Source organism: Urocampus carinirostris, chromosome 17 (assembly GCF_059441175.1).
Source record: "Urocampus carinirostris isolate Australia breed hairy pipefish chromosome 17, RoL_Ucar_1.0, whole genome shotgun sequence".
Classification (NCBI taxonomy): Eukaryota; Metazoa; Chordata; class Actinopteri; order Syngnathiformes; family Syngnathidae; genus Urocampus; species Urocampus carinirostris.
Genome location: NC_142365.1, coordinates 18,966,069 through 18,982,909, shown reverse-complemented (window position 1 = coordinate 18,982,909; position 16,841 = coordinate 18,966,069). Strand labels below are relative to the sequence as shown.

The 16,841-nt window shown below is 38.4% G+C and overlaps 1 protein-coding gene across 1 annotated transcript; it reads left to right on the top strand.

Annotated features, from left to right (window-relative positions):
* The first annotated feature begins 1,882 nt into the window (after positions 1–1,882).
* LOC148349435 (uncharacterized) lies at positions 1,883–11,951 on the top strand. Its single transcript, XM_088320999.1, has 5 exons — positions 1,883–1,998; positions 5,480–5,677; positions 7,783–8,193; positions 9,580–9,633; positions 11,465–11,951. The coding sequence occupies exons 2-5, from the start codon at positions 5,554–5,556 to the stop codon at positions 11,878–11,880; spliced, it is 1,005 nt and encodes a 334-aa protein (XP_088177125.1). The 5' UTR covers positions 1,883–1,998; positions 5,480–5,553; the 3' UTR covers positions 11,881–11,951.
* Positions 11,952–16,841: the final 4,890 nt, after the last annotated feature.

Genomic DNA, 16,841 nt, shown 5'->3' with positions numbered 1-16,841 from the left:
GTATGAACAAGTTATTTCCGAATTGTACATAAAGCTGGTTGCTTTTCACACTAATCAGTAACAAAGAAGTTACTCTAAGCTTCAAAAACGATGATGACCTTTAGAATAATTTTTTAATAAAACCAGGTTTTTAGATTTAAATCTTTACTAATACAGTATATCCTAAAACTCGAGTCAAACTCGAAGCGCACAAGCTAAATGTGGTGCCCACATCATTTTTTTGTGGCCCTTAAGCAGTGCTGAGAGAAGCATAAGAGAAAAATGAGCATTGCTCCAAACAATGAATTGCAGTTTTGAATATGTCCAGTGGATGTCGCCAAAACCAGGCGCCACTTGCATAGCATCTGCTTTAGCTGTATTTGCTGACTACCATTAACTACAATTAACCAGAGAACATCGAGGAAACCCATCCTGATTCATTTTACTTATAAAAGAAGTCAAGATTGTGCTGTTTAAGGTTATACGAAAAATACAAAATGGCCCCTTGGTGTCTTTGCAGAAGTTTAAAGAAACGTTATCTCATTTCTAGGATGGAAATGAAATCTAACAGAGATATTCCCATAATTAGGTTAACATTTTCATAGATAAATAAAAATAAAATGCAGAAATACTTTTAAAACATTAAAATGATCATTTAATTTAGTTTTTGTTTGCTATTTTTTTGTCACATTCCAGTATGCATAAGTTTCCCTGAGCTAAATAGACATTGATTAAATCTAAGTCGAGGAAAAAACAATTAAGGAAAAGAATACAATAACAGTTATATGATCAAATTTCAAAATCCCGTGTCATAGATAAATCATCAGCTTATGAAAAGACCCCAAGGCACACATTATGCCACTAATTTACTAGTCTGGAATGAGAATGTTTTTTCTACCATGTGGCCCCCGAGTTGAATGCATTTGGCACACCCTGTCCTAAAATATTGGTCAAGTGAAATGATGAAGTAGATTCTACTGAGTGAGAGAGAAAGAGAACAATTGAGGGAGTGAGAGGGGAAAAGAAAGGGAGAAAGAAAAAATGATGGAGAAAGAAGAGGAGAAAGAGAGAGGGAGAGAAAGGGAAACAAAAGAAGAAAGATAAGTAAGAAGTAGGGTTAATTTGACTAAGTCAACTACAAAAAAAAATATTTTACTAGAAAATCACAATGACCCACCGGACCTACTGTGCGGAGTTTGTATGTTCTCCCCGTGCTTGCGTGGGTTTCCTCTGGGCACTCCGGTTTCCTCCCACATTCCAAAGACATGCATTTCAGGTGGATTGGCAGGTCCAAATTGTCCCTAGGTGTGAATGGGCGAGCGAGTTGTCTGTCCCTGTGTGCCCTGCGATTGGCTGGCAACCAGTTCAGGGTATCTCCTGCCCACTGCCCGATGATTGCTGGGATGGGCTCCAGCACCCCCGCGACCCTACTGAGGATAAGCGGTGCAGCTAATGAGATCACAATGACCCAGCACTGGGGGGTTATTTTCAGAACAGGTCTATAGGCACTCCAGCTGTCCTTAGAGGGCACCCAGGTCCCCGCGGGCACCAGATTGGAGACCCCTGAGTAGACGATTTTACGACCCTCAAAAGTAAAAAAGGAAATGGGAAACAAAATCCATGAATTGTATTACATATTTTTTTACATCAACCCCCTCTTCTATCTCTCTCTCTCTCTCCCTCTCTCTCTCTAACGATCTCTGACACGATCTCCGTCTTGATTCTTTCAGAATAAGAGTAATTTACAATTTGAAGAAAGGCAATGACAAATTTACCAGTGAATTAAGATAATATTGTTTGGATTTTTTCGCAACCAGAAAGAAAAAGATTTTCTTAAATCCAATTGATATCTGCGTTTGCATATTTTAACATGCCTGCGCATTTTGAAGACTACCACGTAACTCCTTACCGGACACGCTCGACTGAACGGCAGTCTCCCCGCTAGCTTTACACTAGCTAGCCCGTTTTAAGGACGTTTTATGTTAACGCTTCTTGACAAAATATTATTTGGACTTTCAGGTGAGTTCAGAATTTAGTTGAGTACGCTTGTGAAATTGTACCAACGTCCTACAAGCAGCACGTGTGAATACTTCCCTATTTCCTAGCTTAGTATTAGCGTTAGCCTTCTCCATCTTGCAGCAAAGTAAGCATCGTTGAGTTTGACTGTCAGAGCTGCAACAAAGCAAACACTGTAAATAAAGTCTAGCGATTTACTAATTGAAGTTTGGGTGAATTATCCTGAACTTGTGTATAACATGCGTAGTTTATATACTCCAAGCGGTGGGGATTTATTGATCGATGCATCATACATTATAATACTAGCTTTAGCCCCAAAACCTCACAGATGCAACTGAGCCTACGTTAAAAAATCCTACGTCTGAATAAGTGTTTGTCAAAAGTAGGACTTCAATTAATCTTAACGATTGTTTGAAATCGGTGTGGATAAAGCATATATTCGTGTGAAGTCATGCGAAACTATGTCTATTCAAGCTAGGCTATTGCAAGTGCGTTTTCATTGTTCAGTTATATTCTGGGCAAATACACTAAAATAATTGCAATTGAAGTATTCTAATATGAATTCGGTGGGAGAGTGCTTATATGCAACGTTACTCTTACCTACTGTCCGTGTAGGATTTTAGCTGCATTGAAGTTACCAATTCTGAAACACATCATTGGGCTGTCAATCTTATTATCGTGAACATTTCCTAGAGTTTTTGTTGTACCTTATTTAAATGTTAGGGGGTTGTATGCATAGTTTTAATTGCATTCTTTGAAAAATCGACATAGAACGTCCATCCATTATCTGCACCGCTTATCCTTAGAAGGGCCGCGGGGGTGCTGGAGCCCATCCCTGCAATCATCGGGCAGTGGGCAGGGGACACCCTGAACTAGTTGCCAGCCAATCGCAGGGGACACAGGGACAGACAACTCGCTCGCTCATTCACACCTAGGGACAATTTGGTACGGACAATCCACCTGAAATGGATGTCTTTGGAATGTGTGAGGAAACCGGAGTGCCCGGAGGAAACTCACGCAAGCACGGGGAGAACATACAAACTCTGCAAAGGAATTCCGGTAGCTGGATTGGAACCCACATAGGAGGTTCCCAAGACCTTACAACTGCGCCGCCGTGCTGCCCTGTTGAAATTATCTCATCTCATTAGCTACACCGCTTATCCTCAGTAGGGTCGCGGGGGCGCTGGAGCCCATCCCAGCCATCTTCGGGCAGGGGACACCCTGAACTGGTTGCCAGCCAGTCGCAAGGTACACAGGGACAGACAATTCGCTTTCTTATTCACACTGAGGGACAATTTTGACCGGCCAATTAACCCAACATGCATGTTTTTGGAATGTGCGAGGAAACCGGAGTGCCCGGAGGAAACTCACGCAAGCACGGGCAGAACATGCAAACTCCACACAGGGGGTTCGATCTCATGACCTCATAACTGTGCCGCACACGCGCTAATCACTGCGGCGCCGTGCTGCCTTTGTAGACGTTCAACAACAACAACATAACTTTTGCTAGACCGATCTCGTCTTTCCTTTTAGGCATTAATCCAGATCGTCTTGCTCACTGTTGGGCGATTTTCTGTTTGTAGCAACATTTCATGTCTGCAACTTTCTCCTAAACGGATTTTTATTTAAAATCCTCGTAATGTATGTAAAAGGCATTTCAATTATTCACTCTGATTGTTTGCAAATATTTAACCTTAAATAAAATAGCTTTCAAATAATATTTTGTATTCTAGATAACGTTTGGTGACACACTTTTCTAATTGTATTGTGTCCGCAGTATTATAATGTAATTAACTTCCTCAAAGGGGATAGGCCATAAGATTATAAAATCTTTTTTCGTTAACATTTTGATGAACTGCACTAAACTTAATTTGATTATGATATTCAACATTACCATTTATAATTTTGTTCAAAGTATACTTGTACCAGTAGTAATTTTCCACACTGTTAGAATGTGCACAATTCATTAAAGCCATTTACTAGAAGTGACATGGTTTGACTTTGGCAGGAGTTCAACTGGAAAAAGACGTAAGCTTCAACTTTTACTCTTCTTACTTTTTATTTTATTTTAAATGTCTTACACTTGTTTTTTGCACTCGTAAAATTCTTTCCTTTTATGGCAAATTATGGAAACTGTTTTGAGTTGCTTGGCTGAATCCCTTAACCAATAGGGTTGTAGGGGCACCATTTCCTGTGGTGTGTCTTGGGTAAGTACAGCCTGGTTGCAACCATCCCTTTGCAGCCCAACATATATTTCCACCCGGTCTCGAACCGGGGACTTTACGTGTGTTGGGCGAATGTTCTAACCACAGCACAAGAACAGATCAGATTTATTTATTCGTTTTGTTAATATGTTTAAAGTTGGCAAGGTAAAAGTTGATTAGCTAAAGAGATACAGCTAGATTAGGTAAAAAATATATACCCTGTTAGGTTCCACCTCATTAGGTCTATGAACCTAACAGGTTGGAGTGGACACCTAACAGGGGGCAAATTAGCTTGGGGAGTGATATATTGATAGTAATAATAGTGTTATTTTAGCATTATTATTATTATTAACTTCATATTGTATGGATATATGTGTTTATGAGCAAAATATTTTTATAAAATAAGATTTGTTGGTAAAATAATTTCCATGTTTGTTTGGAAATGGCAGGGTAGAAAACATTCAGAGACTGTTTATGAAAACAAGCTATAATTATAGTTGTATCCATCCCTGAGCTGGACCACAATGTATTTATTTGTGTTAAACCTTGTATTGTGATAAAAGATATAAAAACACGAAACATATTGTTTTCTGTTATTATTATTATTATTATTAATTCTGTATTTATTTATTTAAAAAATTACGACACTAAAATGTTGCTGCAAATAATCATCAAAGATTGCTAAAATGAATAGTCTGTCTTGCTGTGAGAATATAGAATAGAATAGAATTGAATATACCTTTTATTATCATTGTTACAAAATGGGTTGAACATGTTGTGACAACAAAATTGGACGTGGCACTCCATTTTCACATTTTACTGTGAGAATCAAAAATAACAAAAAAGATAAAGGATAATTGACACAATGTTTTCACAAAAAAGTGTGGGCCTGTAGGGTGTTTACATACAGTTTTGGGATCGTATTAGTGCAATATGCGGTAGTGCAAAATAGGCAACATTGTGCAAAGTAAGCATAGGCATGAATACAATTTTACATCTATATGAGGTAGTGTGTTTGCAAGAGTTTCAGATTTTGTGCAGTGTGTGTTAAGGGTGGTGATGGCTCTGAGTCTGTTTGTTTTTGTTTTGTGTGACCTGTAGCGTGATATGTTGTGTTTGTAAGGTTAAAAATTGCATAAGGATAATTGCAACGATTGTTGCGGTGAGCAATTGGCTGAGGTTGAAAGTATGAAACCTTAAGCCACATGTTTTGTTATTATACGATTATGCGTTGGTTTCAAATGTACCAATCGCAATGTAACATTGACACTTCTTCACAGCTTTACTGGAAGTTGGAGCCGAGAGGCTACTATTACCAAGCGACCAAAGAAGCAGTGACGCTGTTTAGTGGAGGATGTCGTCAACGTTACTCTACAACCAAGACAGTGTGCGCTTCAAGAAAAGAAAAGCCCGTTTCACTTTCAGTGAGGTCCACATACTTTTAGATGAAGTGAGGAAACACCGATCTATTCTTGTGGGTATGTCTTTAAACATTGATCATACCTTAACTTGTGATGTTTCATCCATCCATCCATTTTTTGTGCCGCTTATTCTCGCTGGGGTGCTGAAGCCCATCCCAGCTGTCTTCGGGTAGTGGGCAGGGGACACCCTGAACCAGTTGCCAGCCAGTCGCAGGGCTGAATTATATTCCACTGAGCAATTAAACTACTGTATAACACCATTTTCAAGTTAACTGTTATCCATCATGGCATGAAAGAGTCTTATTTTAGTTGGTTTTCGGAACTGAGACTAGGCAACAACCTCTGGTGGTGGGAGACAAGAAGTGCGCTTTTGTTTAACGTATCAATTATTCAGGCTAAAAACTGCTAATTCAAATGTTCACTTTTGTGCATTACACATGTAATTAAGAGCCAATTGTTTTTATTTTCTTCTCAGAAAAAACCCAAAAACAAATCAGAATGAGGAAAGAAAAAAGGGGGAAGAAAATGAAACATTTTTTGGAGAAAAAAAAAAAAACAGACATTGTTATGGATTCACCTTATTTTCAACACTAAAAATGTTAGTGCCGAAATTGACCAAATGCATTTTTGGTTTTGGCAGAATTAAGGAAAATAAAACTGCTTTTGTGTTTAATGTTTAGAATTAAAAGGTTCCGCGATAGTCAAAACCCGAGACGTAGAAACATCAGTTCATGTATTTATTAGATGAATAAATACTATACATTGAAACCAAATAATAAACCCAATTTGCAGGCTGAAGCATTTAACAAATAAACAAACTGTAATTATTGGTTTTCCTATTTTTTTTTTCAAATAAATTCTGTTATGTTTAATTATAATTCTAAAAATAAGCATGCTGCGTGTTTTGCATTTAGAGTTAGATATGATTTCAGGACACAATGTTTTTACTTCGTATTATGTTTGATCGCCATCATGTGGGTGTTATGAAAAACTGCTTCTATCTTTCTCTAGTCATCAGCAACCCAAAATGCTAAAAGAGCCATATTGGACAAAATCTAAAATATTTATATATATATATATATATATATATATATATATATATATATATATATATATATATATGCACACACAACTCTGGGGCTGCAAAAAATAAAAGCCTTATGTTAGCCTTAGAAAGAAGAAAACACATACTGAATCAATATTAATTGGAAAACGTTAAGAATATTTGTGTGCTGTTACCCTCCTAAGTAAACGTTATATTTTTACATTATTAAACATTTTTGAAACCAGGGGAACCACAAGGGAATGACAAAGAGTCACATGAGGCTCCAGAGCAAGTTATAGTGGGTGGAGAAATTGAACTTTTTCTCGATAGAAACCATCTTTCTCTGCTTTTTATGCATTTGTTGGTCCAGGGCATTTTTTAACATGCCTTAGAGACTTTTGAGATTGAAAAAGATATGCGAGTACGTAATGTAGGTTCATCAAGCTGTTTTACATATAGAGTATGTACAACTCCGACTAAAATGTCATTGACGCACAGGCAAAAAAAGGGTCGGGGCGACTGTTGAGTCAATCAGAATGCAGAACACAATGCTCGGTGAAAATCTGTGAAGTAAATGTACTTGCGTTATACAGCCCTTTACCACAATCCTTTTGGTGACCCAAAGCGCTCTACAGTAATAACAGAAGCCATAAGTAAAAACCAAACAAAAAGGTAAATGAAAACAATAAAAGGGATGAGATACAACTGTCAAATAAGATTAGGATTAAAAAAAATAAGTGTCGTCATACTTTGGAGTATTCCAAGCTATCCACGTTTTTAGCCTGGATTTTAAGAGGCCCACGTCAGAAATAAGGCTGGGAGCTGATTTCAGAGCCTGGGGGCAGCAACAAAAACAGTCTCATACCACAGCATTTCTATTTTGACCCTGGCACTTCCAGCACAAGTTGATCCCTAGACTTCAAAAACCTACCTGTATTGCGAACAGTTCAAAACTCAAAAGTAGCAAAACTGCGATATGGCAAGGGATTACTGTACTCTTAAAAATATGTTATATGTTGCATTGTATCTGGTTTATCATCATTAAACATTTTTCTTAGAATTGGAGATCTGATTTTTTTTTTGTAACTCATCGGATTGCTTTTCTGTCCTTTTCCAGGAAAATTCAACCGCGGCGTGTCAACGGATGTGAAGAAGCGCACATGGGCTGACATTGCAGCCCGCGTCAACGAAATTGGCGAGTGTCAGAGAGAAGTCATTGAAGTCATCAAGAAGTGGTCGGACCTGAAGTGCGACACCAAACGCAAAGTCGCCGCCATGCGCTCGGGCAAAGTGCCAAACAGGGGCATCAATTCCCGTTTATCTAAAGACCTTAATGCAACGGAGAAAGTGGTGCTCCAGATTCTGGAGATGGATCAGGTAGACCACATCAACAGTGACTTGGGGCCTTTGTGTGACGATGATGATGTTGAAGGAATGGAGGAGGACGACATGGCCGGAATGCAAAGTTCACCAAATGGTGCTGATGACTTGTCCAAGCCTCCACAAATGAATTTCTCTTCTCCTTCAGGTACCAAAGAGGAAAATCTATTTGAGTTCATATTTTGTTTTATAATGTACTAAACCTCGGGTATTGAATCCCGACTACAATGTTAAAATAAGTCACGATCGGCTCATTGACGCTGATGTGTCACATTTAAGCATGTTTTCCAAAAGTTTTACTTATTTTATAAGCCCTATGAAATGTGTATTAGTGCAAGGATTATCGATCAATAGTGGACATTTTTTATAGGCCATGCAAAACATCGAGGTAGCGTTTCCCAGTGGTACATTTTAATAGGAAGACTTTCCTGCAACTAAAAATTTTAGGTGCACATTACCATCTTTTTCTGACAACACCTAAATGGCGAGAAATTTGTCTCAAAAATATTTACAGGCATATTGTTCTGATCCACAAATATGTTCGTGATTTACTCGAGATCTAAAAATGTCTTGATAAAGGAGCATGCAAGATTAAAAATTGCATATGTAAATTGCATATATTTTTCTGGCTAAATACGTGATTAGAACCGAATTTTGTCATTTAATGGTACTGGAGAAATTGGAAATTTGGCTTTGAATGTCCATATAAAGTGCTTAAATTTGGCTAGGAAAAATAGTGTACTAACCTTGAATAATGAAAATAACAACAATGATAATAGTAACAAGCCCAAATCCAAAATTTAATCCAGTATTAGGCAATCTACAGCTTGCAGGCCACATACGGCCCATCAGGCTTTATTATCCAACCTGCCAATATAACCAATATACGTCCATTCATCCATCCATTTTCTCCGTCGCTTATCCTCTCCAGGGTTGCGGGGGAGCTGGAGCCCATCCCAGCTATCTTCGGGCAGTGCGAAGGGGGCACCCTGAACTGCTTGCCAGTCAGTTGCAGGACACACAGACAACTCACTCGCTCATTCACACCTCAGGACAATTTTTACTGGGCAATTAACCTGACATGCACATTTTTTGAATGTGTGTGGAAACCGGAGTGCCCACAGAAAACCCCCGCAAGTACAGGGTTAACATGCAAACCTGGCATAAGGAGGCTGCGGGTAGCTGGAATCAAACCCTTGACCACAGAACCGCGGGGCTGCCCGTTAACCGCCCTTTTGCTTGTACACAACAAAAAATACTACAGAAACACTGCCAAATTTCTAGAAAACTAAATAACACATTTAGTGTTAAAACAGCTACCTAATATATTAGTTTGCTTTTATTTCAAAAAGAATAGAAGTACTACAAAAATACTACGACAGTAATACTAGAATACATAACACTACTACAGAAATACTCCTAAAAATAGAAAAAAATGTATTATTAAACCCCTATTTAGCACAATGGCGTTCTTTGGGTTACAACCTCATTCTATTGTACTCCTTTCAATGCATTTTTATTGTCTATTTTTCAGGAGACTCATCACATACTGCCTTCGATATGCAGTTTGAAATCCCCCATTCAGATGGTGAGTTCTCATCAACCTATATCCAGATCAATCCACCGAAGGGTACCGAACAATTGCTATTTTTAGACTTCAGCAGAACCGGAAATGGGTCAACAATGACCTCTGTCAAGCAGTCAAATACACATGTAAGAATGCACTGTTGCCATTTGTCAGCATTAGCAGTGTCAGCCGTGGGTATTGAACAAAAGTGGAACAAAGAAATCCCGGCAAACTGAGCAAGCTTTATCTAGTCTGTTCTGCGCATTTTGGCTTGAGGTGCAGCGCCAAAGTGTTACTCAGGTAAAAGTAAATTTACTTCAGAATAACATCACTCAAGTAATAGTAAAAAATAGTCCTCCCAATAATTACTTGAGTAAAAGTAAGTGCATGCCGTGCAGATCCTCCAAAAAGTAAAAAGAAAAAACGTTGAGAGAGAAGCCTGGCCTGACTTAATGATTGATATTTTATGCCCGAATTTTGGGCCGGGTCTCGGCCCAAGATATTACCTCTAGGCTGTACAAATTTGGGATAAATGCGCTTTCATGACGTCCTCACCCAGAACCCAAGATCAATGTCAATCATGGATCAGAAAATGGAAAACGCCATTGTCTTTTACAGCCGCCGAACAACAGCCCCTTATGGAATTTCATGAAGATGTGAAAAAAATTAAAAGAAAATAAAGTTACATGAGCAGTATTAATAAGGAATAGAACAAAACAAATTTCGCACGGCCAGATGAACGTGAACGCTATTTGTAGATGGCATTTGAAGTGCTTTCAGTGATACCATTTTTGCCTGCCGATTCCCGGCCAATGCAAAAAAGACAATTGTTTTGCCTATTTATCCTAATATTCTTTGCTTCTTTTAAAATTTTAAGTCTTTAATTGCCTGTTTATCCTGGAGTTCCATGTCTGATTTCATTGTAAACAATGTTCACTACGCTGTTGTCAGTGACAGCAAAGACAATTCTGACTTTAATTCTTATCCATTTAACGATACCTTTTTTGTTTTATTTCATTGATCGAGGCATCAGATAAGTAGGAGTTGTACCTGTATCTACTATTTTACGCTTGAGGTTATTGATGCAAATTTTTGCGTAATTTTAAAAAAAATCTTAAAAACAGCTATATGATACATATTTGTCAAGCTTGATGGCCATTTGACAAGCATTCTTAATTTGCATATCAATAAAACACATGGCGGGCCAGCAATAAATGCGCCTACTAAATGACTATAAGATTATGGTTGCAGTGAACGTTTGATGAAATGACAATATAGCCTAAATGTTGAATTTTAATGCAGGACAATTACAATAAGAAGAAATACCAAAAACGTCCATGGAAATGCTACAAAACCCATTTATTTTCACCTGATTGACAGTAAATCTCCCATCTGTATCTTTAGGGATAATCTTAGCCTTATTATTAGCCTGGTTTGGAGAATTAATCACCTGAATAACTGAACAAAGCTTAACTTAACCTGCTTTCATGCAACCAACATTTTTTAGCCAAGATAACTAACATATCCCGGCTTAATTCCTTATTTTGGTTTCTTGCAACACTATACCTCCAAGCTCTCCTCAGGGTAGTGCTACTTCCTCGCTACACTAAGAGGTGGGGGGTACTTTCCGTAATGAAATGAATGTCCTTAGGTTCCCCATTTATTATTTGGTATGGGCTTCACGCTGCTCACGACTTTAAAATTATTTCCTTGATCAATTTATCAGATCAACAAGCTTGTCAGAAGCCTGTTAATCCATATTTGAAGCAGGAATAGTGGAGGTTTTGAAACATCTGATATTGAGTTGGTCCTTAATTCTTTTTTAACTCAAACATTATTTTTTGGGAGGCAGACTGGGATAATGATGATAAAGACGACGTCCTGCCATCAGTTCGAACAACCACACTAAGAGGGGACCATCAAGGAAACAATGGCCTAGAAAAACGAGAGCAACCTCAAACTTCCTCGGGCGCTTCGACTTTGACGGCCTCCTTTCCAGCCACGGGTCAAGCTAACGCAAGGGAAAGTATCCTCCAGAACGCTTCGCTCAGCCTCCAGGAGCAGCACGCCACCAACATCTTGCTGGAAACTGTTTCCCGTTCCCTGGAGCTTTTGTCCGAGTCAGTGCAGCAACTCGCCGAGACTCAGCAGGAATTTGTACGAGAGTCCTTGCAGCTCCAGAGGGAAACCGTTCAGGTTCTGCGAGACTTTACAGGCAGCGCCATTACTCTCATGCATGACAAATTAAATGGAAGGCCTGCGTTATAGTTGGCACATTAATCATTGACTTTATAAATGGGCTCAGTCCCATTATAACTTTTTATTATACTTAGATTTTACACTGGTCGTTGTATTTATAATATGATATGCCGCTGTACGTTTACATGCAAGGAAATGTTCGATAAGATCAGAGAATTGTCGATATTTGGGTTTTCTAAGGCTATGTGTACAGTACTGGTCAAAAGTTTGAGGTTGTTCAGAAATGTCCTTATTTTATTTTTTTGAAGGAAAATAACTGGGTTTTTTTGTGTTTTTTTTTGTTTTAGGTCATCTTCTTTAAAGTTAGTTCAATGACCATTTGGGCTGAAAATGTATTTTTTAATGGACTATATAATATAATCATATATATATATATATATATATATATATATATATAAATATATATACATTTGCCCAGCGACTGGCTGACAACCAGTTCAGGAGTTTCTCTGCCACCTACCTAAAGATGCCTGGTACGGGCTCCAGCATCCCTGCGACCCTACTGAGGATAAGCGGTGGATTTTATGTATGGGTGTTAATAGGACCATTTTCATCAACCAGCACTCCAGTGTTTTGATAGTACTCTGTGTTTGCTAATTGTGTTAGAAGGCTAATGGATGATTAGAAAACCCTTGTACAATCAACTCTGCACAGCTGAAAACATTTGGTCAGAGAAGCTAGAAGACTGACCATCCTTTGAGCTAGTCCAGTATGTGAAGTTTCACATTTGTGGGTGTGATTAAACTTTCAGAATGGTCAGAAAAAGAGAACTATTGCGTGAAACACTGCAGTCTATTTGGATTCTTAGAAGGCTATTTCATGTGAAAAGTTACTAACCTTTTCAGAGATTAGCACAACTAGGATCTAACCAGAGTAGAAAGAGGAGTGGGAGTTGTAACCAAGCAAGAGGACAAGTACATTAGTCCTTTTTTTCCCAGAACTAGACGCCTTTCCGGTCTTCAACTAGCAGTCAGCTTAAATAGTACCCACTAAACACCTATCTCAACATCAACAGTGAAGAGGTGACTCTGAGATGCTGGCCTTCAAGGCAAAATGGTCAAGAAAAAGCCAACAAAAGTAGATTAATATGGGCAAAAGACCGCAGACATTGTACAACTTATTTCATATAAGTGGGTTTTTCATGGAAAACACAAATGTGTTTTGAAAACTAGTGTATATAGGCACAAAATCAGATTATGCTCATATTTTGAAAAGAGGTAAGAGTTGAAAGTTGATATGCTTCTTCCTAGATGGACTACTTTAAATCAACCAATTTGGTTTATCTGAAGCCTCATTTGGGGGCAGCCCGACGGCGCAGTGGTTAGCGCGTGTGTGGCACAGTTTGCATGTTCTCCCCGTGCTTGCGTGAGTTTCCTCCGGGAACTCCGGTTTGCTCCCACATTCCCAAAACATGCATGTCAGGTTAATTGGCCAATGTAAATTGTCCCTAGGTGTGAATGAGCAAGTGAGTTCTCAGTCTCTGTGTGCCCTGCAACTGGATGGCCACTGCGCAAGGATAGCTGGGATGGGCTCCAGCACCCCCCGCAACCCTATTGAGGATAAGCGGTGCAGATAATGGATGGATGATGCCTCATGTGCATACTCGCAATTTTATCTTCTTCGTTAGTGTTGCACTTTGTTCTTGTGAAGTAGGAATGGATGACGCACTCTAAATGGGTCAGGTGCGATCGACATTTCGTTCTGTGTACATTGTTACACAGAATGACAATACAAGGAAATTATTATTATTATTATTAAATCTGAATTGCTTGATTTGTCCTAACAAATCAGGAGTTGGCGTGCATCATTTGTCTCTGTAGTATTACTCCACAGTGCTTTGTAGTAATGCGCACAGGCAAACCGATAATTCTGATGGCTATACATAGTCATTGCCATCAGAATTGAAATGACTCATTGGAAAGTATTTGCAAAACTCTTTCAATTGAACAACACACGGTCCGATTAAGACTTAAATGGGTGTCTGTGTTTACATCGCTTTACATAACCAGAATACCGACATTAATCCAATTTGAATCAGACTATTGCCTGCATGTAAACGTACTCTTGAGTCAAAGCATTAGCTTTTCAAGTGGCAAATTCCTCATCTTTCAATGCGGTACCACTTGAAGGATAATGAGTGTATTGTTGAATTGCTTTGAATTGTAATTTTAAATTCCTTATAGCTTTGGCTAAAGAAATCAATCATCCGCGGGTCACCAAATTAACAGGTAAGAATTTCTAATGCACGATATTTGATTTCTTTAGTAGTAGTGTCCCAGTTTTTAATTTTGAAAATATGGACACCAAAAGTGTTGAAAGCCTGAGTGGATCCAATGTATTTTTCTTTATGCTACTGAGAGTGATGTTTGTCACTGCATTGTAAAAACTACCACCTTTTTTTTAAAGCCTTGTTTTATTGTTGAAATTGAGGAGTGGGTCATTGAATTTGAATTGTCAAATTCTGCCTGTTCTGTATGCTCATGTTCCCTTCCATCAGTGTAAAGAGAATGAAAATTATTCTTACTGTTCCCTTCAGTAGTTTTCAGCGCCTGGCCATTATATGGTCCTAATATCTTAAAGCTATGCTTATTTTTACACCCCCCGATGTATTGTACATTTTAGAAGATTGGTAAAATAAAAGTTTCCTTGAAAATGTGGAATAAATCATATGTAAATTACTCTGGTGTTTTTTCCATTGTAGGTAATATGTGTACCGTTATTGCAAAGTCATAATTGAAAGATGTTTTTGTATTTTTCCATTAGAAGAGCATTTGCATTAGGCGCATGTTCTACTCCAGGAGTCTCGAACTCTCGGCCCTGGGCCAAATGCGGCCCCCAGCATGATAGTTTGAGATCCCCGCCTTAATGAGAAAGTTACAGGGACAGTGTATTATTTTTTTCCACTGGATGTCGAATGTATTGTCCTGCCACTGACAACAAGTGCTAAAAGCACAATGGAAGAAAACTGAAAATGCACCTTTATTACTTTCAAAAAGAATAGAAATAAAAAAATAAAGAGAGAAAAATGACAAAAGTAAAACCCAAGAAACAAAAAATGCGGGGTAAAAGGAAAAATAAGAATAAGAAACAAAAAGAGAGAAAATTGCATATTTTCTTTTTTGTCTTTTTTTTCTCTTTAATCCTTTTCTTTCCTTTTTTCCTACTTTTTAGTTGTTTTTTCTACTGTTTCCGCTACTTTTCTTCATATTCCGTTTTCCTTTTTTGCCTCTTTTTCTTCCCTATTTTCTATTCCTTAAAATAATTTTCCTTTCTTTTTATCTTTGAGAAAAGCTGGGTAAAAATGTGAAGAAAAAGGGTGCTTTTTTTGCTCACTTTCAGTCCCTGTAGTTGGTAGTCGTCCTTGGACTCATATTTGTTGCACTACACATTCCAGCAACATCTAGTGGACAAATATGAAACACTGTCCCTTTAAGAATAGTGGAAACATGTTTACTAGCACATATTTTGTGGAGAACCGCATTCGACATAACCTCTCTCGGACCCTAGCTTCAGCGGCCTCAACTCAATTGAGTGTGAGACCCCTGTTCTACTGCCTTTAAAGGCCACAAGAGAGCGCTGTGGTAGTTACTTTGAAAGTAGAAGGCAGTGTATCCTTGTGTCAGTGCAAGTGCCCCTATTCTTTGTATTTTAGAGATTTTGCTTCTTTAACACACCTTATTCAAACGTTCAGAATATTCTGGATTGTTTGCTTTTGAGCTAGACTGCAAAACTATCGTTAAGAATTACCATGCAGGCAAAGTACCAGTAAAAACGGATTCAAAATTAAATGTACAGATCTCATCTTTACTGTTGTGTTGTTTTTTTCTGATTTTATTTACTAATATAACTACAGTGGAGATAAAATTTAGAGAATAACTTACAAAACAAAATGATACTTTCAAAATAATGCCATCTTCACTGCTCGACAGTTTAAGGACATTTTGTTGTGTCGATATCATGGTACTTCAACCCCCTTTTTTCACAAAATAACTAAATGCCTTTCACCCAATAAATAAATTGGAAAACCCACTGATCAAATTCAGAAAACAACAATTACTTTGGCATGGAAAAAAATCTAAAGTTTAAAAAAGTCAGAAATGTGTTAAGAAATGAACAGGCCTCTGCTGTGAATGACTTCAGTACATCTTCGGCCACAGGATAGCACTGGTCTCTTACACTGCTCTGGTGTGATTTTGGTCCATTCTTCTTCCAGCCTCCTCCACAGTTGGGTGATTGCAGTGGGTTTCTTGACCATAACTTTGTCACCAAGGATTTCCCATAAGTTCTCTATTGGTTTGAAATAAGGACTCTGGGCAGGTCATGCTATGATTCAATGTTTTTACTTTCAAGGAAATTCTTTACCCGATTTGCTGTGTGACATGGAGCATTGTCCTACATGAAGACTGCAGGCTGATCAGGCGATGAACACATGGAAAGAACCATGTGCTGTTGAAGAAGGTTCTGATATACATTTATATTCACTCGGCCATGTAGCTGTACAAGAAGCTTGACTCCTGCTGCAAAAAACATGCCCCAAACCATGACACTTCCTCCTCCACCGTACGCTCGCTTTTTACACACTTTGGGTTCAGTCTTTTTCCAATGTGTCCGCAAACATAATGCTTCCCATCAGACCCAAATAAATTAGATTTCCTTCCATCACTGAAGTGAACTCTGGACCATATGATTATCGCATAAGACTCCAAGCCTTCTTGGGCGACTTGAATGAGTTTGTAATTTTATAAATTTTGATATTCTTGAAATGCCAGTATTGGAACAAATCGACTTGTCCTGCTATGGCATATAGGGTTATCCCTTACGTTTTCTTTTGGAGAACCTGCTGCCGGAGGCTTCCAGTTACTTTAGAACAGCCCACCATCTTGGAAAGCCAGTGAAACTGGCAGTTAGAGTGCCAGTTAAATAGGGGTTGGCAGCTAATCAAGGAAATTAGCAAAATGATAAGTGTTCCC

What these genes read in the sequence shown, in the direction of transcription:
- LOC148349435 (XM_088320999.1), top strand. Translation starts at nt 5,554, where the DNA reads ATGTCGTCAACGTTACTCTACAACCAAGACAGTGTGCGCTTCAAGAAA. An exon ending in ACACCGATCTATTCTTGTGG is followed by an intron (nt 5,678 to 7,782) that starts GTATGTCTTTAA and finishes GTCCTTTTCCAG; the next exon opens with GAAAATTCAACCGCGGCGTG. An exon ending in TGAAATCCCCCATTCAGATG is followed by an intron (nt 9,634 to 11,464) that starts GTGAGTTCTCAT and finishes TTTGGGAGGCAG; the next exon opens with ACTGGGATAATGATGATAAA.